The sequence below is a fragment of the Anopheles cruzii genome, chromosome 2, assembly GCF_943734635.1.
Source record: "Anopheles cruzii chromosome 2, idAnoCruzAS_RS32_06, whole genome shotgun sequence".
Lineage (NCBI taxonomy): Eukaryota > Metazoa > Arthropoda > Insecta > Diptera > Culicidae > Anopheles > Anopheles cruzii.
Window position 1 is genome coordinate 6,483,516 of NC_069144.1, and position 24,962 is coordinate 6,508,477.

A 24,962-nucleotide genomic window follows, 5' to 3' on the forward strand; every position below is an offset into this window, starting at 1 on the left:
GACAACCGGAAGCACCTGGGAACCTGTAAGTGGTCGCCCTCGAACACGCTGCTGCCGCCGTGAAGCTGCTCGCTCGGACAGAGACTGACTCGGGGTCGAATCGGATCGCTAACTGCGCTAACCGAAGGACTGTGACAAACTCTGCCTGACTGCGTGACAACGCCTGAAGAAGATTGCCTGCTGCAATATGCTCTCGAAAGCACCGCCACACCAAGACTGAACCCTAGCGCGGCACCAGAGGGCCCCTTTTTATAGTCCGAGGCCCCGCACCGGGCATCCGGGCCAGATCATGGGCTCGCTGATCGTGGGGTCGACGTCGAGTGTGTTTGACGACCGATTACGCCCGTTTAAGCCAATTACGGCGATCACCGCCGCGGTCAATGGGGGCTCGTTGGCGTTGGTGCACCGGACTAGCTGGTTGCCGATTTCGGTATTACGACACCATTCACGGATCGTTAAAAGTAATTGAAAAATATACTCATCAGCCCCAACGGGGGAGGGAACCGCACAAGTTAAGGTACTAGGCACTAGGGGCCGTTAAATCTCGGGCCCCCACTAGTGGACAACGGATTAATGGGGACCGTGTCGGTTTGAGGCGTGCTGGCCGTAGATACAGTGCTTGAATTTGAAATCTGCCGAATAAGGCGATCACTTGCAACGATTTTTTTTAAGTGACGATTGTGCAGCCAACAGATTCTTGAGATTGATGATGTTTATTGTGTATTAATCTGAGAACATATTTCAAATCACACAGATAACAATGCAAAACATGAAAGTATTTGGCAGAAAATTTCATTATCTTTGTATCTCACTACTAACATAACATAAGTATTTAATGACATAAGTATTTTAAAAAAATGCGAGCCGTTGAATTAACTCATTTATTAATCTAGAATTCTAACTTTAAAAGGAAGAAGATTTAAAAATAATATAATAGTTGTTAGTTTATTCGTTAATCGCAGCCTAAAAAATCAAACAAATTTCTCCAAAAGAGATTCAAATAATGATTGCTTAATATATGGATGGAGAAACCTGGTCAGCTGAAAGTCAGCACGGTATAGAGACATAAAAAAAATTGGAAAATGTCACACTTTAAAACCAACTAAACACCGAATTAAAGCACGACCACTGCAAGTCGCTCTGCCATTCATCGCATCGCACTGTGTCGCCAAAATGTCGGTTCAACAATAACAATGTCACAAGTTCCGACCGCAATCCGACGCAATGCAGCAGCAACAGCAACGTCACCGTGAACCGGTATCGGCGTCGTCATACAACATGCCAACCTGCGCCCCCGCCGAGGCCATAGCAACCGTGCCCAGGAACGCTAATCGCTTCATCCTATTGTAACGCGTCAACCCACCGGCCAAATCCCGTCCCGGGAAGCTTCCATTTCCGCGTGCGGAGTGACAGTTTGGTTCTAAGCGTTCCCCTTCCGGGATGGAAACTCTATCCGGGGAGTCCAGTCAAAACAAAGCCACCACCACTAAGCACCGCCCCCGCCCCCCCCCCCCCCTCTAATCTTGGGTAAAGCCAACCCCAGCGGGGGTTGCAGCGAAAGTGAAAACAAACCCCAACCGTGGCCATGTTCCGGTCGCGGTCGCGATTTCACGCGGGTCGCGGCGGCGAGTATAAACAGACCAACCCACGGGTACGGTCCATGGGTTGTGCGGCGTCGCGATCCGGCTGCCACGGGCAACGGCCTGCCGGGCCGCGGGTTTGATCGAAGACAATCGACCGCAGAAAAGAAACGCAAAAAAACAATTCTGCAATCCGATGGTGGGCCCCATCGCCGGTCGCAGTGCTTCCGGTGGCTCAGTTGCAAGTGGTGCGAAAGTGAGAATGGTCCGGTGCCCGGTCACGGAGTGAGCAAAAAATAAAAGGAAGATCCCCGCATCTGGTAGCTGCAGCAGTGAGTGGTGCGTCACAATGGATGACCGTACGATTGACACCATTTTTGCCGGTTCGATGGAGAACCTGCCACCGGTTAGCTCGAAAATTGTGCGCATCTTCACCAGCTCCACGTTCACAGGTACGGCACAGGTGTTACGTAACGCCGCGGTCGAGTTCTAGGGACCGTCTCCAGATCGTGTGCGCTATTGTGACGTACTGTTCATGTACCGTTCCATTACCGTGTAGATACGACCATGGAACGAAACAATCTGATGGCCAAGTGTTATCCCAGGATCAAGGATTACTGTCGCGAAAAGCACGGCCTAGAGTTCCAGGTACGTACGTTCTAAGACGCAATACGCGCGCGCCTTTTACATCACATACCGTCGTCCAAGTCAGCTTTCCTTTGGTGGTTCGCAAACTCTAGAACGACAAAGTGGCGTATTGATTGCTGGGAATTGCACGTTCGCCTTCGCCTCGACACCTCATAAATACCCGTACCTGCCAGGTCCTCTGGCAAAGAGCAATCAATTGCCACCGGCCGAATGGGGGGCAATGTTGATGTCTGGCGGTATCACGCAGGCCTCTCGCCTTCGTGAGCCCCGGATCTAGGAGCCAGCCGTTGCCGTGTTGCATGACGTCAAACACGTCGACGGCCGCCACGTCTCTCGGTGGCACTCGGGAAGAAAAACGAAACAGAAATGCAAATCACAGAAATGGGTCAATAGTGTCGTTTGCTGCCCGCCCGGTGTGCGCTTGGGGTTGTTTGAACTTTCGTGCACATTCATCATAGGAGACTGGGCCAGCTAGGTTGGTGGCACGCCATGCCCACTCCTGACAGTTGTCCCATCGTCTTGCTGGGGATGGGTAAATAAATTTGAAAACTTTATGACCCGTCAAGAGCGTTTGGAAAGCCGTTGGCCCGGAGTTCTTGCCTGGATGCTCATTTAACGGGGAGTCGATAGAGCAATTGCGTTCTGCGGCGGATGGGCGCGGACATAGCGAGGTGAAATAAACAACCTTTCAACCGTTCACGCACATGATATTTATGACCGACGCGAACACGTTATGCTTTACTTTGTTGACGATATCATTAGAGAGGTTTTTTTAACAGGAGAAAACTTCAACAGGAGAATTCTTCAACTAAGTGTGCTCCGGATAGTTTCTAATGTACTATTCCCGGTTCCCCGGCAGGTAGTGGACATGCGATGGGGTGTCCGGGATGAGGCCACGGACGATCACATGACCACCGAGCTGTGTATGCGCGAGATCCAGAACTGTCAGCGGCTGTCGATGGGTCCGAACTTTGTCGTGTTCCTGGGCCAAAAGTACGGCTACCGGCCCATCCCGACGTACATTCTGTCCTCGGAGCTCCAGCTGATCCGCGACGATCTGGCCTCGATGGGCGTGGACGTGACGCTGCTGGACATGTGGTACAAAAAGGATAGCAACGCTGTGCCACCGATTTCGATCCTCCAACCGATTTCCTCCATTTTGATCAACTTTAATAACAAGGTAAGGGTGGATCGTGGTAGCCCCAGAAACCACTGATCAACCACTGTTGGCCCCCGGTCCATTTAGCGTGTTCCCAAACTGCAAGCCGAAGATCAAGCCGTCTGGTGGGATACGCTGACCAAGATGCAGAAGCTGTTCCGCAAGGGAGCGGCCTCTCTGTTTGCCCAAGGCAAGCTGGACAAAGATCAAACGCACAACTACTTCATGTCGGGTAAGTATGACCGGACTAGTAGTGACCGAACTATCTGTACTATTTGGTCCCGTTTGGTCTCGTTCTAGTCACCGAACGAGAAGTCATCAACGGGGTGCTGAACGTGAAAAACACGAAAAACCACTGCTTGGCGTACATGCGTTACATCAACAACATCAATCTGCAGAACCTGAAGAAGGCATCGCTTTACGTGGACATCCTGAACCGCAGTCTCGACACGGAGGCATGCAAGTTGTTGGCGGACCTGCGCGATGTCCGTGTCCCGAACCGGATCGAAGTGACCAATATCCAAAAATACACAATCGAATGGATTGGGCGCGAGGGATTGGATGTGGACACGCACGAGGAGTATCTGAACCACTTCATCACCCACTTCTACAAGAACATCGTCAAGCTGGTGGACCGCGCGATGCGCAAAGAGGACTCCAGCGCCCAGGGCCAGATAGTGACGGAGATCCTGCAGCATCTGCACGCCTGCAACAACTCGGTGAAGGTGTTTTACGGTCGCGAAGAGCAGCTACTGCGCATCGAAAGCCACATGCTGGGGGACAGCGAAAAGCCGATCGTCCTGTTCGGTGAGGGAGGCTGCGGCAAGACGTCGCTGCTGGCGAAGAGTGCCGCCCTCGTGACGAACGATTGGTTCGCGAAGGTGCGCCCAATCTGCATCATCCGCTTCCTCGGCACGACGCCCGACTCGAGCGCCTTGACGCCGACGCTCATCTCCATCTGTCAGCAGATTTCGTACAACTTTATGCTGCCCTTCGACCAGATCCCGGACGATCTCGTGCCGCTGACGGCACACTTTAAGCAGCTGCTGACGTACGCCAACCCGCAGCAACCGCTGGTACTGTTCCTCGACTCGGTCGACCAGCTGACCGGGGCGCAGGACGCGAACAAAGTGTCCTGGCTACCGACCCGGTTGCCACCGTACTGCAAGGTAAGTGGGCAGTGGTGGACGTGCACTCGCCGACCTGCCCCTCAAGACACCTTCCGAAGGAATCCCCCTTTTTGGCGAATAGTCTGATGGCGCAAGGGCTGTGACGTAAGGTTTATCGTTCACTCTTTGTTGTTCACGGGTTTTCGTGTAGCATTTGTGTAAGTAACGTAAGGAACATCAAAGGACCAGATTTAGATAACAAATGGCTGATCGTATCAGGATCATTACATTCTCTATTACCGTCTTTGTAACAATTTGTGCAAACTATAATTGCATGGCATGGACTCAATTTCAATTTCCAATCAAAAGCATCTAAAACTAAACCCGACTACGACATGACTTCCAAGTAGTTGTTGCCTCATCAGATATTGTAGGTAGTTTCTGAAACATATTAAAAGTAGCAATAACAACCGCCGTATGAATGATGTAGGATATCGGACGAGTTGAAAAAATGCATGAGTTTTGTCGATAGTGTTGAACTCCATCCCCTCTTTGCGTGTGGTAGTTAGGAGATCGTCAGTTCAGGCAATCATCAGATCGTTATGGCTCTAATGTCTGGTTCGCTTCCCCGCTTCTTTTTCAAATCACCCAACTCGCAGATTATAGTATCGTGCGCGGCCGAAGAATCAAACCCGGTCGTGTCGCAGGAGTACCACATCCTGCGGCGCATGATCGACGTGGAAGAGAACTTTATCGAGGTGACGGCACTGGGCGAAGAACTGGCAATGAACGTCATCAAAATGTGGATGCGTACGGCCTGCCGCGATCTGACCAACTACCAATGGCGTCTGGTGGCGAACGCAATCGGCAAGTGTTCGCTACCGATCTTCGTGAAGTTAGTCTTTGCGGAAATTTGTCGCTGGCGTAGCTTCACCCGGCCCCAAGACACTCACCTGGCATCGACCGTAATGGACAGTATAATGATGCTGTTCGAGCGCATCGAAAAGCAGCACGGTCGGATACTGGTGTTTCACGCTTTGGCTTACATCACCGCCGCCAAATCGGGGCTATCCGAGAGCGAGCTCGAGGACCTGATCTCGTTGGACGATCGCGTGCTGGACGACGTCTACCAGTACCACCTGCCGCCGGTGCGGCGCATACCGCCCCTACTGTGGACGCGCATCCGGAACGACTTGCCGAACTACCTGAGCGAGCGGGAGGCGGACGGCGTGAACGTGATGAACTGGTACCACCGGCAGTTCCGGGACACCGCCAAGGAGCGCTACTTCAAGAACATGAACATGGCCATCTACTTCCACTCGATGATCGCTGACTACTACCTCGGCATCTGGGGTGGCAAACCGAAACCCTTCAAGTACACCGAGATCCAGCGACACCGGTTCGGGCTGACGGACAAGGAGGGCATCGCCGACCGGAAGGTGCCGGTCCAGCCGCTCGTCTTCACCAACAAGGAGGGTAAGGTGACGCGCTACAACCTGCGCAAGTTTGGCGAGCTACCGTTCCACCTGGTCCGGTCGCGGCGCTTCACCGACCTGTACGAGAACGTCCTGTTCAACTACGATTGGCTGCACGCCAAGCTGTCCAGCTGTCCGCTGCAGGCCGTGCTGGCGGACTTTGAGGATGCGTCGATCAACATCGATGACAAGGAGGCACGGCGCGAGCTGATGCTGGTGGCGGACGCGCTCCGGCTCGGCGGCGCCATCCTGGGCATTTACCCCAACATGCTGGCGGCCCAGCTGATCGGACGTCTGCTGCCCGAAATTGGGGGCAATCCGAACATCAAGATGCTGCTCGAGGCGTGCGATAAGTCGGGACCGAAAGACTCGGCCCTCATTCCCCTTAATCACTGTCTCCACACACCCGGAGGTCCGCTGAAGGTAGGGCGACGGACTGAATCGCCGGCAGGAGTTGCTCTATTGACTCCGTTGTCTCTTCCAACAGTACTCCCTAGAAGGACATCAATTTGCCGTTTTCGGGTTCTGTCTGACGAGCGACTACCGGTACATGGTGTCGATTTCGACTCGCTTCATCACCTGGGACCTTTCGACTTCCGATCTGACCCGCGACGTGAATCCGGGCATGGAAGGCATCATGCAACAGTTGGTTCTTAGCCCGGACAACAAGTGGTGAGCATTGCTGGTTTGTGCAGACTGTGACAAGCTTGGACCAAGAGTGTTTTTGATCGAACGTTTGCATGATTTGAGTAGAATAGTGAAGCATCCACGATCGATGTGCATGTTTGTTTGTTGTTTGATGTTTTGTACTTCCTTTTTTGGCTATTCTCGTCAACTAGCGGTTTGTATTGAGCTATGTTACCGTTGTAGAATTCGATGATCAATTGTTGATCGTTACCAAGCATGTCTTCCACCATTTGGTAGAACCATATTTTCTTAGGCCACACATTAAAGTTCCACGGTGTTCGATAGGTTAGATTTGAAACAGGTTAATTTTTGATCAATTTTGCAAAAAAGACTGGGACTGGGTAAGCGGAAGGTACGTAAGATGGATCCCCGGCAGAGCAGTGACAAAAGTGTCCGGCCCAAAACGGTTGCCGTTCTACTCCGATAAGAGCACATTAAATTGCTAAGCGATCTGATGGATGCCCTCGTATTCCCAACAACAGGGCCGCCGCGTACACCAACAACAGTCAGAGCGTGCTGCTCAACATGCTATCGAGCGAATTCAGCATCATCGAGAATCCGTTTGAGGCGACAGAACCCGTCACCGGACTTTACCTGCTCAACAAGAACTTGTATCTGCACACGCACCAAAAGTACGCCGAGTACGACATGCGGGGTAATCTGTTGCGCCAGGAGGAACTTCAAGACGTCGGCGAAGGATGGGAACTGTTGTGTATGTAACGGGCTGTACCGGGGACACCGGGGCATTGGCACTGATTTCCAGTTTTCCCGTTGGCAGACATGGAGCTCACGTCGTTCGAAAACTTCTACGCCATCCTGTGGTCCGGGGCGATTAACGATACGCGGTTGATGCTGTGGACGCAGCGCGAAACGGTCGCCACGATTCCGCCGGTTACACTGCATAGTGCGATCACGATGAAGAAGGATCGCAGCACGATGTACTGCTGCTCACAACAGGGCTTGTATCAGGTATGTCGCTCACGAAGAGGGAGCCAACGTGTTCCCTCCCCGATCGCAGGTAAGGTTACGCTGTCTCGATCGATAGTCGAGGGTTCTGGCGGGCTCTAGGAATCTCAGTAACCCGTTAACCCCTCGCACACGCAGGTGAGCGAGTTCATTTTCGAGTCCGTCGAAGATGAGGCAACCGGCGCGATAAACGCTTACTGGAGTCACGTCCGCGATCTGCCACGGTACGAAAATGATGAGAAGGAGATGCTGCTACAGCTGAAGCTGGACCAGGACGATCGGTTTCTGCTGGCCAGCACCGCCAACGGGTTCGTTGTGTGGGACTTTAACGGAGGCGAGGGCGAAGAACCGATCTCGCAGGAGGCGATCTATCTGGCACTGCCGCACGGCGTGCGCAACATCTCCACCAAGATGACCCAGTCGAACTCGGTTATGATTAGCTCGAAGGTCGACTACGCGGTGGCGGGCGTGCGGAAGAATCTGTACGTGTGGAGCGTCACGAGCCGGGCGCTGCTGAAGGTGCTGGACGCACACTTTGGACGCATCATTCAACTGGAGGCACTCACGATCGGCGCGTGGAACAGCGTGATCACTTCGTCGATCGATCGCTCGGTAAAGATCTGGAACATCAACAACATCTTCGAGCAGGTGCACGTGATCGACCGTCACGAGCTGCAGATCGACAGCATCAGTCTGTCGGAGAACGGGGAGCTCGCGGTGACGGTTACGCGGGGTTGCGTTGGCGTGTGGGAGATCCGCACCGGTCGGCTGCTCTCCAAGCTGGCCGACAGTCCGCTCGGGGCCATCGTGACGCACGCCGAAATTACGCCCAACGGACGCTACATCGTGTCGTCGGAGACGGGCAAGATCCTGGTGTGGAACCGGGTCACCGAGCAGGTGCTGGCCCGTGACACCCAGCCCGGCATCCAGCAGATTAACTTCCTCGAGGGTGGCGAAAAGTATCTGACCGTTTCCTGCCCGCAGGCCTCGAGTGGTGGTGGCTCGGGCGGTGGCTCCGGCCCAGGCGGAGCGGGGGCTTCGGGATCGGCGGACGACCCCGGCATTCAGGCGCACGCGATCGTGCGTAGTCTGCCCGACGGAGCGATCGTGTTTTCGTACGATTACCCGGTCCGGCTGGTACCGGGATTACCGTTCCGCTGCGCAGTCCTTTCGGCCGACGGATTGCACATTCTATGCTCGTCGACCGACAAGAATGGTAAGGACGCGATTGCGGTGTTTGCGGCCTCGAACGGCCAGTTCCTGCACAAGATCTCGCTCCGGACGTGCAACATCAAGGAGATTGCGTCGCTGTTGCCGCTACCCCACAAACCGACCCAGGTGGCCGTGCTCACCAACGAGAAGGGCAGCATCATGGACATCAAGACGAAGAAGCACGTCCGGTCGATCCCGAAGTGGAGCGGCACCTGCACCACGGACGGCAAGTTCGGACTGTACGCACCGTCCCGCGGGGGTCTCGAGTTGCTCGAGCTGAAAAAGGGTTCGACGGTGAAAACTTTCATCCCCAAGGTGGCCGAGGGTGTGTTTACGGTGATCTGCATGTTTACCTCGACGGACGAGTACGTGCTGTACTACCACAGTGGCCGCAAGACGTTGCGGGTTTTCCGCACGAACGATGCCGAAATGATCGCCAACTACCGGATGCAGGCGGAACTGACGGCGATTCGGAGCACCTCGGACGGGCGCAGCCTCGTGCTGGGCACGGTCGACGGCTGTATCTCCGTGCTGGCGATCGCGGATCCGAAGAAGGAAGAGATGCAACAGTTCCTCAAGAACCTTCCATCGCGCGATGCTAACGTAAGGGTTCGGTGGTGGGACTCCGGTTTGAGGGAGGGCCTGTTGATCTACTCATATGCGACTCTCCTGTTGTGCTGTTACAGTGGAAAAAGAAGCTGGCCAAGCAGAAAGCGTCGGCCCGGTTCAAGGCCGCGATGCGATTGGCGTCCATTTCCACGCGCTTCGGCACACCGATCGACGACGAGGATGACGACGTCGAGGATGAAGCAGCAGGCGCACGAGAACAGACCAAGGACAAGGCAGTCGTTGATGGAACACCGGAACCGGTTGCGGAAGAGAGTGCAGCAGATGAAGAGGAGCAGGAATAAGATGACAGCAACACGATGAAGATCTGTGACAGAGGCCGAACGCCTTGATGAATCGCCACCAGGCAATTGAAACTCTATACACGGAACTCGATACAGTGCAATAATTAGTAGAAGTTTATATTGTGATAGGACAGCAACACACACTCCAGACCAGCTAGAGTACAGACGAGAGATTTGTAGAGTTCAACAGTCAATGCTTAGAAACGTTACACGATTCTTCTTCAAGACCTTTAAAGTAGGACCCTTGTGCTAGGTGTTTTCTATGCAAGCATACCAAACAGGTAGCAAGAATAGACAATGATTATTGTGCACGTCTAGCTGTCTATTTTTGATAAATAGTTACATTGAACCAGCTACTTGAACAGAATATGCCTTGGGTCCAGCTGATAGGCTCATCAGCATGAGCAGATGCATAAAGCCGTAGCATAAGAGACCATTGTTAAATTCTACGAAACGAATACTAATGTTCCTAAACACCGTAGTTATTTTGCACAACCAACGTTTCCAGCACCGTTTCTCTCTCTCTCTCTCTTTCATTCGATTTCTCGACACCATCACTTACGGATCGTGGAAATAAAACTACACCACAGAGAAAGCAGCAGTTGTTTTAAATGAGTTACTATTTATTTAAATATAATTGTTGTTTTTATTTCCACCAGGTTAAGCAATTTCTGTGTGAGATTTGTTTTAGTGTTTTTTTTTGCTTTTGTTCAACATTTTCTCCTGTATAGGTAGTTCTTCGCCTGTCCCCGTCGTTTTTCATCGTCACCGACCAAGGGAAAGATATACTGACATTTTCTCGTTTTATTATAAGAATTCGATTTAATCACAACACAGGAACGAAGTCGGGATCTGTAGGGGCGTTACGGTTATCAACAACAGTGCACCTGATGGAGTGGCCCACGTGGCGGAAAGGTAAACGAAACCGCAAGGACACATTTCGAGAACGCGAGAGAATTACATTCCGCTCCCTGTCCATCACTCCATCGGAGGGTGCTAATAAGCGTGGAGGATGGTGGTGCTAATAAGTCAACCGATTAGAAAACGAGAAAAAGAAACTTAATAAAGTGTGGCTCCTAAATGGTTAAGCGGAGCTTTAGAGCACTCCCTACTAATCAGATACCAACGTGGAGGCATGGTTCCATTTTTCGCAGCGAATTCCTCCAATTCAAGTCAGTCCTGTAGCAACATAATCGCCAATCGTGTGTGCGATGTGTGGGGAGGTTAAGTAATTTCCGTACTCCATAGTAAGTCTTTTGCATTTCGTATGTGTGTCTGTTTAGTACTACTTTAACTTAGAGCTACTCCATTAACTATCGTCCTTAATGAGAACAACAAACGACAGGGCTTGAAGGAAAAGAAAAAAAATGACACGTGTGATGAATATCCACATGAAACGTTACAAAAGCAAAGAGAGCCAAACGAAATAAGGGAAAAACATTACTGCTGTTTTGGTACACGTTATAATATTCGATAAACTTCCCCCGGAAAAACACTTACGGAACTATATAGCTATAATAAGTTAAAACGCAATTCTCTTGGGCGGCCTACTACGCGCTCTGGCAACGGCTTTTCTAACACAATCGACGGCATCTCGCTCGGCATGAAAATGATGTTGATCTAGTAACGCTGCTGAAACAACAACTATCTGAACGCTGCGCGAATCACAGGACACAAACCGGGATATTTTAACAGGCAAAAATAAACGTAAAAAACTGAACAATCGGTTTAATCGTACGGAGAGGTAAAAACTGAGGACTCACAACAAGTTCGCGCTTTTTTGCGCGCGCACGTCCACTTACCGGCTCTACTAAAAGCGTGTTTGTGTGTATGTGTCGCTAGCATGCCAGCTCTTGGGGTTGCTATAGCAACAGCCAATTTACAGAAGCGATTTGGTACACGGGTTGATTTTATCGAATGAATGAAATATAAGTGAGTATTAGAGTGTGTTCTTTCGTCCCTCCCGTGTGCCGGCAAACGGGATAAAGAGACATAGTCAGAGAGCGACCACCGATGAGGAGACTAAAACGCTAATACCGTGGGTGTAACGTAGGTTTCATTCGAACCCAGCACTCCTACCGTGCTGGCTGGCTGGCTGAATGTTAGGTTTCAACGAGGAATTATGATGATGACGCGCGCCTCTTCTTTCCTAAGCTATTTGTGTTGCTTCAGTTGTTCCAACTTTTGCTGCAACACCTCGCGGCGGTGAGACGTCAGGGGGCCACTGATGGGTGCGCCGGTAAAGTTGCTCTCATCTAGCTGATTGAGATTCAGGTTTTCGTCCGTCAGCTTCGAATCCGAGACTCCGCCCGCTCCTACGCCAGGCACACCGCTTGCCGTCAGCATTGCGCCATCGAGCGACAGCTGAGTGCCGGTCGCACCCAGCATCCCAACACGTTGCTGTTGACTAACGGGTGATTTTTTCTAAGGACAAAAGAGGGGATATTATTAAAACATAAACTTTACGGTTCTGTCTTCTTGCACGGAAAAGTTGTCTTTTCGACTACGCGACACTCAAACAACGCATTGTTCTTTCGATCGCAGAAAAACACCTACCAGCATGTGACTCAAATGGTCCATCCAGAAATCCGGGTTCTGTTTGTTTTGGGTACCTGTTGGAGGCGAAAAGAGTCATCGTGAAATTAGCGCCGAAATATCTCAACACGGTCAGAGGCCACGAAGTGTACCTTCCGCAGATGTCGCGCCGGTCGTGATGTACTTCTGGTCACCATCACCGCCACCGCTCAACATGCTGCGCGGTCCATGATTATTGTTATCACTGGTTATTAGCGTACTTTGCACGGTGGCGCCCACCGTGCTCGTTCGTTCGGCTGCCGTGCTCCCACCGGTGGCCGTTCCCGCATTGCCCGATTCTTTGTTGAAGTTTTTCAGAATACGCAACACGTATGAGTGCAGCTCGGAGTGAGTGGGGATCGTGTTGAGGTGCTGTAGGATCGCGTTTCCTTTGATTTTCGTCATGTTGTGAATGATCGTTTTGACCGTGCGCAGCGGCATGTCCGAGGGGCGCGTCTGCCACCAGGCGGGCGGTAACGTAAGCATGAACTCGTGCACCTCCAGCAGGACGGCCTCGTAGTCAAGCTCAGCCAGCCGATCCGGTATCACTTTCACGTTGCGCCAGATGCACTTCATCTGGAGATCGGTGAACTTCGGGAGACAGCTCGTCTGGCACGATTCCTTCAGCAACCGTATCAACGCACAGTTCATGTAGGTAAAGTTGGTACGGTCCAAGATCTTCAGGCAGATACCGTTGACCACCTTCACGAACTGGGCGTCCAGTTCCAGAAACTGGGTCGCCAGCCGGTTATCCGCCATCAGGCCGAGCAGCACGGAAATGATGTTCTTGATCGAAGCGATCGAAAGGTGTTTGCCGAGCGATTTCGAGGCGAAAAATAGGAAAATACTATGCAACAGCGGCTGATAGATCGTTATCGACTCCGCGAGTGGCTTTTGCTGGATGATCTGCAAAGGTGAGTGGAGGAATGATCAAGTAACATGGTCGGCTGAGCTCTCGACGCATCTCGTGTACCTTGAACTGCTGCAACACACTCTGTATGTACATCTCCTCGTAGCCTCGCAGGACTGCCTGTTTTTCCTGCGATTGCATTATATCCGACAGTTCGTTCATGGCTGCATGCGCCGCATACATGTCGCTGTTGGCGATGCCCCGGATGATACACACCAGATTCTGGTCCAGCTTCGGCAGGGCATCGGTTAAGCTAAAGGGGAATGTAAAAAGGACATTAGAGAAAGTGCTGCTCGGGGGGTCGTGGAGCGGTTGACGTTTGCCCACTTTGCCCGTCATTACCTAGGCACAGCGGGAGGTGAAGTCTTTGCCTTTGCCATCACTCCGCTACCTTCCAGCGACGTGCGAATCGTATTGTTCGTGGGGATCGTGTGATGGACGGGAGAGCTACCAGTTCCACCCAAGCCGGACGTCAGCTGGTGGCCAGTGATCAGCTGCTGGAACTTTTCCGGTGGATACGTTACTCCATTGACGGCGATCAACTTCTGGTCTTCGTAAATGAACGAATCGTCCATCGGGTTGACGACGGTCTTACCAAGATCGTCCGCCCGAACCCAGCTACGCTCAATCTCCGCTATGACATTCTCGTCCAACTTGAATGGACCCTTACTTACCCGCGGTTGCGAAGATTCCGGACCATTGGCTCTGAAACATGGCAAGAAAATTGGGCTCGGTTAATTTCTTCTGGAATTTACGAACTGCGAAACTCTCGCCGACACTAATCGGTAGCCAATCGGTTGCTTTATTACTCGATTTAACACGATAATTTGATCAGTCAAGCTTCACCGGGACAGCCAGACATTGCGGGCGAAGAATGAAAACTTACTTCATATTCACGGCGACCATATCGGCTTGTTCGGGAACCATCGTTTCATCCTCGTCCATCGCCTCATCGCCGCCGCCATCCATGGCACCCAACTGTGCCGCTTGTTCCGCCGCGGGTACCATATCGATCTTGCCGACGATCGTTACATCAGCGAGTCCACCAATGGCACTGGCTGGTATGGCCGTCGGCACTTTCTTTGCTGCCGCTGCACCCGCCGCCGGCAGTATCGACGCCTTTTTCGACCGCTTGATACGTTCGTCCAGCATGGACAGATCCTTCTCCGACAGTTGCCCAATTAGTTTGTAGATCTTTTCGCCGGCCAAAAAGTACGCCTGTACGACCGCGTTGAGGGCCGCGTTGCGAACGGCATTGTCCCGGTCGGATATGTGGCGTGCGATCTCCTTCAACGCGACCGGTTGCGTCGGTTGGCAAACCGTCAGGCCGTACGTTTCAATCAGATAACCCAGCTCATCCAGGCACTCGGCCCGCTGGCGGGCATTCTTTGACTTGAGCGCATCCATGATGAACACGAACACCTTCGAGAACGGGTAGAGCTGGCAGATCTGTCGCAGTAGTGTCCGCACACCGTTTCGCACAACATCCTTCGGGTCGCCAATCTTCACCAGCAGATGCGGCACAAACGAGCTACCCTCAATGTCTGCCAGCACGTACCGTCGGTCGACCAATCGCTGGAAAACCTGGTGCAGATACTCGAGTCCCTTCAGCAACACCGACGGGTTGGTGTCGTAGAAGCGCAACGATAGCCACTTCATCACCAGGTCCAGATTGCAGATGAGCGCCTCCTCGTTCGTCGACAGATCCTCCATCAGGGCATCGATCACCTTCAGGTGGTAGCGAAAGTCGTCGTGAAACATGTTCACCACCAGCCCCTTGTTCACGCTGGCCGCCTGCATCTGTTCGCGCAGCAGCTCGTTGAACTCCTCGCGCGGCGTCGTGAAGGACCACTTCAAAACCTTCAGCTTCTGCTCGTCGGTAAACCGCTGCTTCTTGAGACCATTCATTGCCAGAAGCGGAGCCGCAGAATCGGCATCTTCGTCCTTCTTTGTTCGCGATGAACTTCCTCCGCTGCCCAATCCACCGGAGCTGCCACCGGTTCCGGCTTTATCTGCCGATCCACCACCTCCGGCAGCTCCGGCGCGGCCACTGCCTGCCGCACCACCGGCTGCTCCAGCCGATTTCGGTGGCTTCAGTTTCAGTCCCTTAGGTCCCTCCTCCCCACCGGAAGCCACTGCAGCCGGTGCAGCCTTGACCACCGGTACCGCCTTCACCGGTAGACTGGGCCGTGCCTTATCGAGAGCCGCCTGAATGTCCTTCCGCGAGATGGGTTTCTGTTTGTCCAGTGCCTTCACCATCGCGTCGTACCCGAGGTGCATCATCACGCCCAACACCGTGTCGTTGGCGTTCTTGCGTACGTCCGCACTCCGATCGGTAATGTGTGTGTACAGGTGCGGCAAGATCGCCAACAGTTCGTCCTTCGAGATACTTTTCGGTGCCGCCAGTGGCAACCGCTCCGCCAACCATCCGTACAGTTCGGTTCGCAATGCCGGACTGCCCGCCTTGAGTGCGTCGGCAATCATTTCGCCGTCGAAAAAGTCCTTATAACCCGCCTGCTCGCCCCACGTGTTGATGCAAGCGAGGCAAGCGCTCCGAATGAAGCTCTTGCTGTCGCCCAGCCCTTTTAGGAAGCCGGGGAAGAAGGCGCGCACGTACTGCCGGCACGGTGGACCCATCGCGATGGCCATCTGTTGGCAGATTTCAACCGACGTTTGAGCGATCTTCGCATTGCTGTCCACCAGCCGGGCCGCCAGCACTTGCGGTAGATCGCCCAGGGAGGGTTTGATCAGTTTCGCCTCCGAAATGATCGTTTGCAACCGAACGAGTCCTTCGTTGCGTGTTTTCCAGTTCTTATCCGACAGCTCGGCCAGCAGGGCCTCCGTCATTTGGCCCGATATGTCGATCCGTGGCAACAGATCGTTCACGTTTACCATCGGAGGGGGTGAATCATCCCCACCGCCGCCCTCATCCTCATCATCGTCTGCCGAGCCACCGTTCGCAGTCTTCCCGCCGCCTCGCGTCGGTGCAGGTGGCCGCTGACCGGCACATCGTTCGAACTCGGCCATAATCTGTTGCTTGAGGGCAGGCTTTTCGCCGTCGAAAAACATGGTCAACGGTTGTCCCATGTACAGATAGAGCGTCCCGAGCAACGCGATGCCTGCCGTGCGGACCGCAGGGTTAATACTTTGGACAGCTTTCCGGGCACTTTCCAGGAGCGCCTTTGGTTCGACCTGAAACCCAAACTCTCGTAGCGCTGTCGCCACCCAGACCAGCGCCTCTTGCTGCACTTTCGGTGACTTTTGCTGTTCGAATGCAAACTCCATCACCCGTTGCACCGTATAATCAAGCCGTGCACCACCTTCGGCTATAGCGGTAAGGGCAGCGACGGCAGCGGCTCCATTCTTTGCATCGGCCAGCTTCTCCGTCACATCCGTCAGCAGATAGTCGGCGGTGGTCGTCGTGATGCCGAACCGTTCGACGATCACACGCACCGTGTCGAGTTTGATCTTCAGCACCTGAAAGTTGGTGTCCTTCAGGCCAGGCTTTTTGGCCAACGACCGTAGCAGCACCTGCGAAAGGCCACTTTGTACTGGCTTTACTTCGAGCTGCTGGATGGCGATGGCGAACGATTCGACCGCACCGAGACGAGTTTTCCAGTTAGCATCGATCAGCCCTGCGACGGCATCGGCAGGAAGCAGTTCTGCTGCCCGCTCATCGATCTCCTCCTGTGAAAGATCTCTTTCCGTGTTCGCTGGCGTTTGCGTTTGTGCGCCACCTCCCTTCGAGGACCCGCTACCTCGGCCCAACGAGCTTCCGGTGGGACTCTTTTTCACACCACCAGACACGACCTTTTTCACCGTTCCGGCAGTGGCCGTGGATGGTCGTGGCATTGCTGTGCCGCCGCCGCTCCCAATTCTTGTCTCCGAAGGGGCCTTCTTTACAGCACCGCCACTCATAACCGAGGTTGCCTTTGGTGGGGCAGTCGCTGGCCGTTCCTTCCGTGCGGCGGGTATTTTAATCGTTATGACAGCTCTGTCGCAAGACTCTTTAATTTTGGCCATCTTCAGTGCGTCCACCTCGGTCAGGTACGGAGCGATGCTCTTCTCGCCGACCAGCTTCATCGCGGTACCGATCGCATCCGCCGAAGCGTCCCGCACGGATGGATCTGACTCGTTGAGCGTTTTCAGCAACGCAGCCACCAGCGGTTTGATGATCTTTTTCGAAAGTGCCGTCGGGAGAGTTTTGGTTAACGATCGCGCGACGAAGGATGCCGTTTCCATTTTCACGTTCGGATTTTTGTTCCCGAGTGCCTCCAGGACGTCCTCCAGGATCGATTCGAGCGTTGTTGAGGGATAGATGACATCGATGGCGTCCCGCAGTGCAGTCACAACGTTTGACTTCTTTTCTTTGAATTTTTCCAAAATTGCCGGAATGCATGCCTAGAAAACGGGAAGAGACAAAGGATCAGGCAAACAGATTCACCGCTCACTATCGTGCTCCGCACGTACCCCTGCGTAAGTGTTGAACTTTTTCCCGAGGCCCTTGGCTAGCATTGCCAAACACTTGCCGCCGAGCGCCACCAGGACCACGTTCGTGTCTTTTGTGATAACCTTCTTCAGCGCTCGCACTACGTCTCCATATTCGCCGGGCTGCAGTTTCGGGTTCTGTAGCAGCGTTTCGAGTGCCTCGAGCGATTCCTTACGCTCTTGCCACTTTTTCGCTTCCAGCTTTTCGTAGAAATCCTTCGGCAACTTCGACAGGATGTCAACCGGATCGATCAGATCGAGCGGATCGATCTCTTCCCCGGCTTCGCCACCTCCAGCACCACCGTCGTCCTCGTCTTCACCTTCGACACCCTCGACGGCCGCCGCCGCCGCAATCTGGAGCTGTTTTTCCTGCTGCGAGCGCAGGTACCGCACCGGACTGGCCTTCTCGTTGCCAAGCTTCTCAAATTCCGCTTCCAATTCGGCCAGAAGAACGGGCGGCAACGAAGCAATCTGTGATTTGAAAGCGGCCCCGATCCACCGATAGATCTCCACGGTCAGTGTTTTCGACTCGTCACGCACGCTCTTATCGCGATCGGTCAAGATCGCCGGAAGGCGCTTCACGATCATTTTAATGTTCAACACCTTGCTACCGAACTCGCGCAACGCAAGCGTTACCGCGGCAACGCATGCAGCGACAATTTTCGGATTCTTCTGTTCCGTTCCTTTCAGCAGCTCCTCAAGCACCACATCCTGGCGCTCGATTTCGATGTACATCAGCGTGATCTGCACCGCCAGTTCCTTCGTTTTTGTCTTCGGTGCACCGATACACTTGCCCACGATGCCGCTCATCACTTCGCCCACCGTTTTGCCCGCATTGCCGCTGTTCTCGACAAACACGAGCGCCGTCTCGAGGCCCTTCTCCTGGGCCACCGCATTGCTGTCGGTGACAAACTTTTTTATCAACCCGAGATACTTGTTCCATTCGGGTGATTTCTCATCGTCGATCGTGCGAAACACCTTGGCCGCTTCCTCGTACCCATCGACGCGCGCCTTCCACAACTTGTGAACGCACCGCTCGTCGATCGGTAGCTTCTTGTACTCGGTGTCTTCCTCCATCGTTGTGTGTCGCCGCGGTCCGGCTACTCTCGGCTAGTACGGTGTATCTTGATTATGGTTCACGGCGTGTGTCCACACCTCAATCGGGGTCTCCAGATATTCACAGCTTCCGTACAGCGAGGCAGCTCTGCAAAGAGAATCGCAAACGAATGCCACGCTTTAAAGAAACCCGAAACGGAAATCACAGCATCCTATGGTGCAGCGGACCGAACGAAATCTCGTTCGAAGCAGTAAAACGAACACCGAACCGTTGCTCTCCAAAAGCCTCATTTCCTAACCCCTATTTTGGACGCTCGTTGGCTTTCTTTCGACAGCTGACGCGCTTTGTTGCTACCACCACAACCATCATCATCATCATCATCATCATGAGAAGAAAATAGGCTTTCTAGTAGCTCATTTGAGGTCGCCCATCATCGTCCCAAGATAAATGCCTCACACAAGACGATGACGGGAGCTGCCCAAAAAACTTTCACCACACGCGCCACACTGAGTTGCAGTGCTGATTGCGTCTAAATCGGTGCAAATTTAGTTAATCAAAAAACATGCTAAGCACAACAAATCTCACACACCACCCGATGGTGCAGGCTTTGGTTCAATAACATCCGCCAGACTTTGGCTTGCTGGTGAAACATGTTTTTCGATTTTCCTCCAACCCAAAACCACGAGCCACAGGATGTGGGCGCTTCTCAAGTTCAGGTATCGATTTTGTTCCGTCGCACTACGTACGGGCGGGCGCGAGTGTATTGCTTTTTTAGCCGTGTTGTTTCCGCATTGTGCGACGACCGTTCACTTTTGCTGATACTGATTTCCTCCGACCTACTGAGCGGCCACAAACGGGCGGATGTACAAACTTTCGTCACAAACAATCACCTGCGATGGCCGACGGAAGCGATCGGGCACGATTTCCAACCTATTTTCGTTCAAATTTCCACAGACGGGAACATCCAGCAGGAAAACACCATTGCACATCAAACTTTACTCTCTCTCTCTCTCGGTGAGCGGCTCTGGACGCAGGCTCTCTCTCACTAGGCGCGCGCACTCCTATTGACATTCACTCTCATCTGCCGTCTCACCTCTGCTCACTCTCCTATGTGTGTAGAAGAATCTGTGTCAAATGTTATGGGTACGAAGGCGACGGAAACACTGCTCTATCTCCGTCAATCTGGCACACATTGCTCAACGCACCCGCCAACGAAATTGAAGCCGCCGACGCTGAGTTTACCGCTTGTTAAAAATGCATCACCTTTGCACCAAAAACTTACCGTTACAGCTTGCGTTTTCTTCAAGTCACCTCAATTGACAGTTCATTGGAGGGATTCAACAGCTGAGAATCTCGCAATGGACAGAAAGCGGACTTAGGAACCGTTTTTTCGTTTCGATCACACGTCGTGTTCGTAATGGCGTTCTAGTTCGTTTCGGCGACAGTATGGCGTTTTTCTGTTCACGTCGCCTTCAGTTAATCCGAGCGCGATAACTTCGATCCTGCGGGTCGGAGCGGCCCGGCAACACGTTCGTTACTTTTTCCGGTACAAAAAAACGATCCAACACAAACGACAGTTAAAAAAAGGAGATAAATAACGAACAGCGAATTCTCACACGCACTGCGTGGACTGCTGCAAACGTGAACTGCCAAAGGCGAAGTGAGATTTGTGTACACAACGGTGAGAGAAACCGTCGGTAGGCTATTCTCACGAGAACGAGAGAGAGGTGAAGGGAATCCTTCAAAAAGGCTGGTGAGGTGACGTGCGTTTACACTGCATCGCCCACGGGTTCCAAGTTTAAGCGCCAAAATTGCAGTTTTTGAAAGCGTCGTCCATTCTGGAATAATGAGTAGAAATAGAAAGATGAAACAATTGAATGATTGATGCCATTAGGTGATCAATTCTATCTCAAGAGTATTACCATAGTTACGTGTGTGTGTGTGCGAAACAAATACGAGCCCGTCGCTAAATAAAGAAAACCAAGGCTACAAGCACGCTTTCTAAGAAACGCCAAAAACGGCTTCAAATTTCCTGACACAGACTGCTGATAGCACTTTCATAAGGAGACAAAGAATGCTAAAATAATGTTAAAACGGGGAGGAAAGTTCTCAAAGTCATGCTCAAAGTCTCGTAAATGAGATTACAGCAACAAATTTCCTGACACTCAAAGGAATGCAGATGAGATGCGGGGGCAGGTACTGTTCTAGCAGTAATCTAACCAAGCAAAAATAAAGACACAAAGCAGATCAAATAACAGTTTATCCATCTTTCGGAGAATCCTTTAGGAGTGAGGAAAATGCAAGTATGTAATGATCATTTCGGAACAGCTCTTATTGAGTCGTAACTTTAACTTTATTGAAAAAAATGTACGCGCAAACACTTCAATCGCCAACAAACCAACGTTCCATCGTTTCGAAATCCCAGCGTGTGGTTTTAGCGTGCACTTCACCATGTATGACATTCGAAGGTTAAGTGGGAGTGCGTATTGAACGCTGTAACTATGTTACGGTTGAAATATTGTGTACCCAAGCACCCACTTCCAAGTAGCAAAATTAGCACAAAATTAAGTAATGTAAGAAAGGAAAAATCAAATTGTGTCATTGAAAATATAAACGGTATGCGTTTAGAACGACAAATGAGTACACAGAAAAGGTGTCTTGAAGAAACCAGAAATGAACTACATTCCTCCACAAAATGTGGCTTTAATCGAGCGCACTGGCCGCGTTCGAATGTGTAGTACGAGAGCCAGACACGGGGTTTACATCTTGATGATTTCTTGCACGGCGGCCACAACAGAGCGTGCCGAAATGCCAAACATATCAACCAGCACGGTCGGAGGGCCGGACCGTGGAAGTTTATCGACGGCCAGATGCTTCACCACGAAGTTTCTCTGCTCTGCAAGCGCCGACAGAACTGCCTCACCCAAGCCGCCTTGCCTAGAAGAATAGCAAAATGAAACGGTTACCATTTTGAAATCCCTCGCACAAACGCCACGGTAACTTACTTATAATGATCTTCGACAACCACGACGCGTCCACCGCACTGGCTACCGTGTTTTATGATGGCCTCTTTGTCCAGCGGTTTAACCGTGAACGGATCCATCACACGACAGTGGATTCCACTCTTCTCCAGGTCCTTAGCCGCGTCCAGGGCTTCGTACAGCGTGATGCCGGCACCGATAAGAAGAACCGAGTCGCTTGCGCTCTGCTTAACCACCTTGGCACGACCAATCTACCGGACGAGCGGTAAAAACAAAATTTTGTAAACCATTCATTTGAAAATATTCTACTCGCGCGATTACATACCTCAAACTTTTCGTTATTGTCGTAAATAACGTCCGTATTAGGGCGCGAAGTACGAATGAAGCACACGCCTGGCGTATTGGCCGCCATCTCGACGGCTCGCTCCGCACTGACGGCATCGGCCGGATAGAACACGGTGCTGCCCGGTATGGCACGGAACATAGCGATATCCTCCAGGCCCATCTGACTCGGACCGTCCTCACCGATGCTGACACCACAGTGAGAGCCAACAAAATTCACGTTCGTCTGTGAGATGGCACCCATGCGGATCTGATCGAATGCACGCGTAAAGAACGTGGCAAAGGTGGACACGAAAGCGACGGTACGATCGCGGCAAGCAGCTCCGATCGCAACGCCGACCAGGTTCTGTTCCGCAATGAAGCACTCGATGAAGCGCTCCGGGAACGCTTTGCGTAGCTTATCCGAGTACGTAGAGTTCTTCGTGTCGCCATCGAGAGCGATCACGCGATCATTGTTCATAGCGATCTTGGCTAGAGCGGTACCGTACGCCAACCGTGTCGCCACCTTCTCACCCTTCTGGTACGCCGGTGGTGTCGCGAGTGCGACACCCTTGATCGACACCTTCGGTGCGCTGTCCTTGTGCGGTGAAGGAGGAGTCACGGCGATCGGTCCCGGATTGCGGATCTGCTTGCGCAAATGCTCGACAACGGCGGTCGCGGCATCTCCGAGCGGCTTGCCGTGCCAGTTCTCCAGATCTTCAATGTTCGGGAAGTGCTTGCCTTTGTACGTTTTGGCGATGATGGCCGTTGGCCGATCGGTGACGGAGGACGCTTCGAAGAAGGCCTTGCACAGCTCCTCGACGTCGTGTCCATCGACGACGATTGCATTGAAACCGAACGCATCCAAGCGCTTCCGGTACACATCCATTTGGTGCTGGAGCGACGTCGGTTCCGACTGGCCGAGTCTGTTCACATCGAAGATCACGCACATATTGTTCAGCTTGTAGTGGCCGGCAAAGTGAAGCGACTCCCAAATCGAACCCTCGGCCGACTCACCATCACCGACGAGCACGTACGTCCGATGGTCGGCGTGGTCAATGTTCTTGCCCACATATGCCATGCCGCATCCCACCGCCACACCTTGGCCCAGCGAACCGGTGCCCACGTCGATAAAGTTCAGTCTGGGCGTCGGGTGACCCTCGAGGTCGGAGTCAATCTTGCGCAGATTCAACAGGTCCTCCACGGGAAACAGGCCGGCTTCGGCCCAGGCCGCATACAGAATCGGAGCAGCGTGGCCCTTCGACAGGATGAACCGATCCGAGGATGGATCGCGCGGAGCAGAGATTTTGTACCGCATCGTGTGGAAGAACAGTACCGACATGATTTCCGCGATCGACGCACATGATGTGGGATGACTGTGGAAAAGATAAATCGAAGTGTAAAATAAACAGGATTCGCTAACAACCGAACCGGGCAGCTAGCGGCAGCACTATCAAATAAACGATTTCTCAAGAGTGTATACAATCATCGTACCATATCGCCGGCACGTAACACTTGTTACAGATGACAATAAAAAAAGAAGCAACAAAGCGATCTAATAATTCATGCCGTTGTGTAAGTGACGAATGACTCAATACACGTACAAAGATGGCTCTGCGAGGTGGGTCTTGTTATCAGTTGTTTATATATGATTTTTGTTGGCCATTTTGCTTTATTTTATAACAGCCCGCACCGTGGAAGATCTCACGGCCCCAAATCGAACCAGAAGTGGCCTCTGAACTGGAGTACCTTTAAACACGCAGGGACCAGCCACATGACTGGAAATCGCAAGAAATGTGTTTTTCTACTGTGTGTGGCCCCTCTGTGACCTCTTGGCGACCTTCTACGAAGGCGATCGACGGTTCGATCGTGCCAGTACGACGAAAGCCTATGGAGTTACACACGCATCATGCCGTCCTTACAATCGCAACGTGGGTAACATACGTTCTAAAATTGTGGTTCGGCCGCAGCAGCGAGCAATGATTTTTTTGAGCCACGAAGCGAAGTGGAACGTAGCGACAGAAAATGTTTGATTCCCTTTCACCCTTTTCATTCCGTTTTAAGGACAAAACGGGCACGAAGAGGGCACCGATTTAAACATAGAAATCCTATCAGCATCATCAACGTGCCGCTATATTCTTTGCGCTTTGACGTTGTTCGCAGTCCCTCCGCGCCCTGCTGCACTTTGGCCATTCATTTTGTTTCGCCGTTTCTCTGCCCCTCTGCAAATACGGCGGGCTCGTCTGACGACAATCGCCAAACAAGTTTTTCGGCGCATACATGCGAAGCCGGCATCGCGTTTTTTTATGACAGCACTAATGCCGTGGAAAAAAGGAAAGACGAAAACGGCGAAAGCCGGGTGAAAAAGGCCCGTTGCGTGCTCCGATGCGTGCTCCCCTTTTCGCCCCATTCGCAGCCTTAATTTAGTGGAAAAATAAAACTTACCCAGATTTCGATGCCTGAGTGGCGTTGATCGAATCTATACGCAACTTGTGCGCGATATCCCTGAGTTCCTGAATCGTCTTGGCTTCCGGTTTGTGATAAGAAGGCATCTTGCAACGAATCGGCTTTAGGAGTTTTCAAGGGCAACGTTTAGCACTGGAAACTGCAAGTCTCACCACGATGGAGTTTTAACCTCTACTGAACGACCCGCAATCAAAAGGGGCTCCAGCGGTCCGCTGGAAGACGGCATGGTGGGGTTACCGGTTCCCTATGTCTGAGGTGTGTCCAAAAATGTTCGCGACTTTTGAGTATTAAAAAATATATTGGTGTATTTGTATCTATTTTGTCCCTTTCAAAATAATCCTCATCAGATATTACACACTTGTGCTCAATCCTCGAAGCACTGCAAAAAATCATTTTTTGTGATCCCGTTCAGCTCCTT

The 24,962-nt window shown here is 52.3% G+C and overlaps 3 protein-coding genes across 3 annotated transcripts; 1 reads left to right on the forward strand and 2 right to left on the reverse strand.

Moving 5' to 3' along the window:
* Window positions 1–1,929: 1,929 nt before the first annotated feature.
* On the forward strand, window positions 1,930–9,747 carry LOC128276850 (NACHT and WD repeat domain-containing protein 2). The gene is made up of 11 exons (XM_053015311.1): window positions 1,930–2,032; window positions 2,140–2,228; window positions 3,088–3,408; window positions 3,475–3,619; window positions 3,688–4,556; window positions 5,156–6,394; window positions 6,459–6,643; window positions 7,141–7,370; window positions 7,437–7,627; window positions 7,763–9,439; window positions 9,523–9,747. The coding sequence occupies exons 1-11, from the start codon at window positions 1,930–1,932 to the stop codon at window positions 9,745–9,747; spliced, it is 5,274 nt and encodes a 1,757-aa protein (XP_052871271.1).
* Window positions 9,748–10,357: 610 nt separating this feature from the next.
* LOC128277976 (protein mini spindles) lies at window positions 10,358–18,796 on the reverse strand. The gene is made up of 7 exons (XM_053016595.1): window positions 17,702–18,796; window positions 14,118–17,632; window positions 13,574–13,936; window positions 13,295–13,484; window positions 12,435–13,227; window positions 12,304–12,359; window positions 10,358–12,171 (listed from the first exon to the last, which is right to left on the reverse strand). Exons 1-7 carry the CDS (start codon window positions 18,794–18,796, stop codon window positions 11,902–11,904), a joined length of 6,282 nt encoding a protein of 2,093 aa, XP_052872555.1. The 3' UTR covers window positions 10,358–11,901.
* Window positions 18,797–21,087: 2,291 nt separating this feature from the next.
* Window positions 21,088–24,607, reverse strand: LOC128277978 (transketolase-like protein 2). The gene is made up of 4 exons (XM_053016597.1): window positions 24,524–24,607; window positions 22,083–23,454; window positions 21,782–22,008; window positions 21,088–21,713 (listed from the first exon to the last, which is right to left on the reverse strand). Exons 2-4 carry the CDS (start codon window positions 23,418–23,420, stop codon window positions 21,536–21,538), a joined length of 1,743 nt encoding a protein of 580 aa, XP_052872557.1. The 5' UTR covers window positions 23,421–23,454; window positions 24,524–24,607; the 3' UTR covers window positions 21,088–21,535.
* Between the last annotated feature and the right edge of the window lie 355 nt (window positions 24,608–24,962).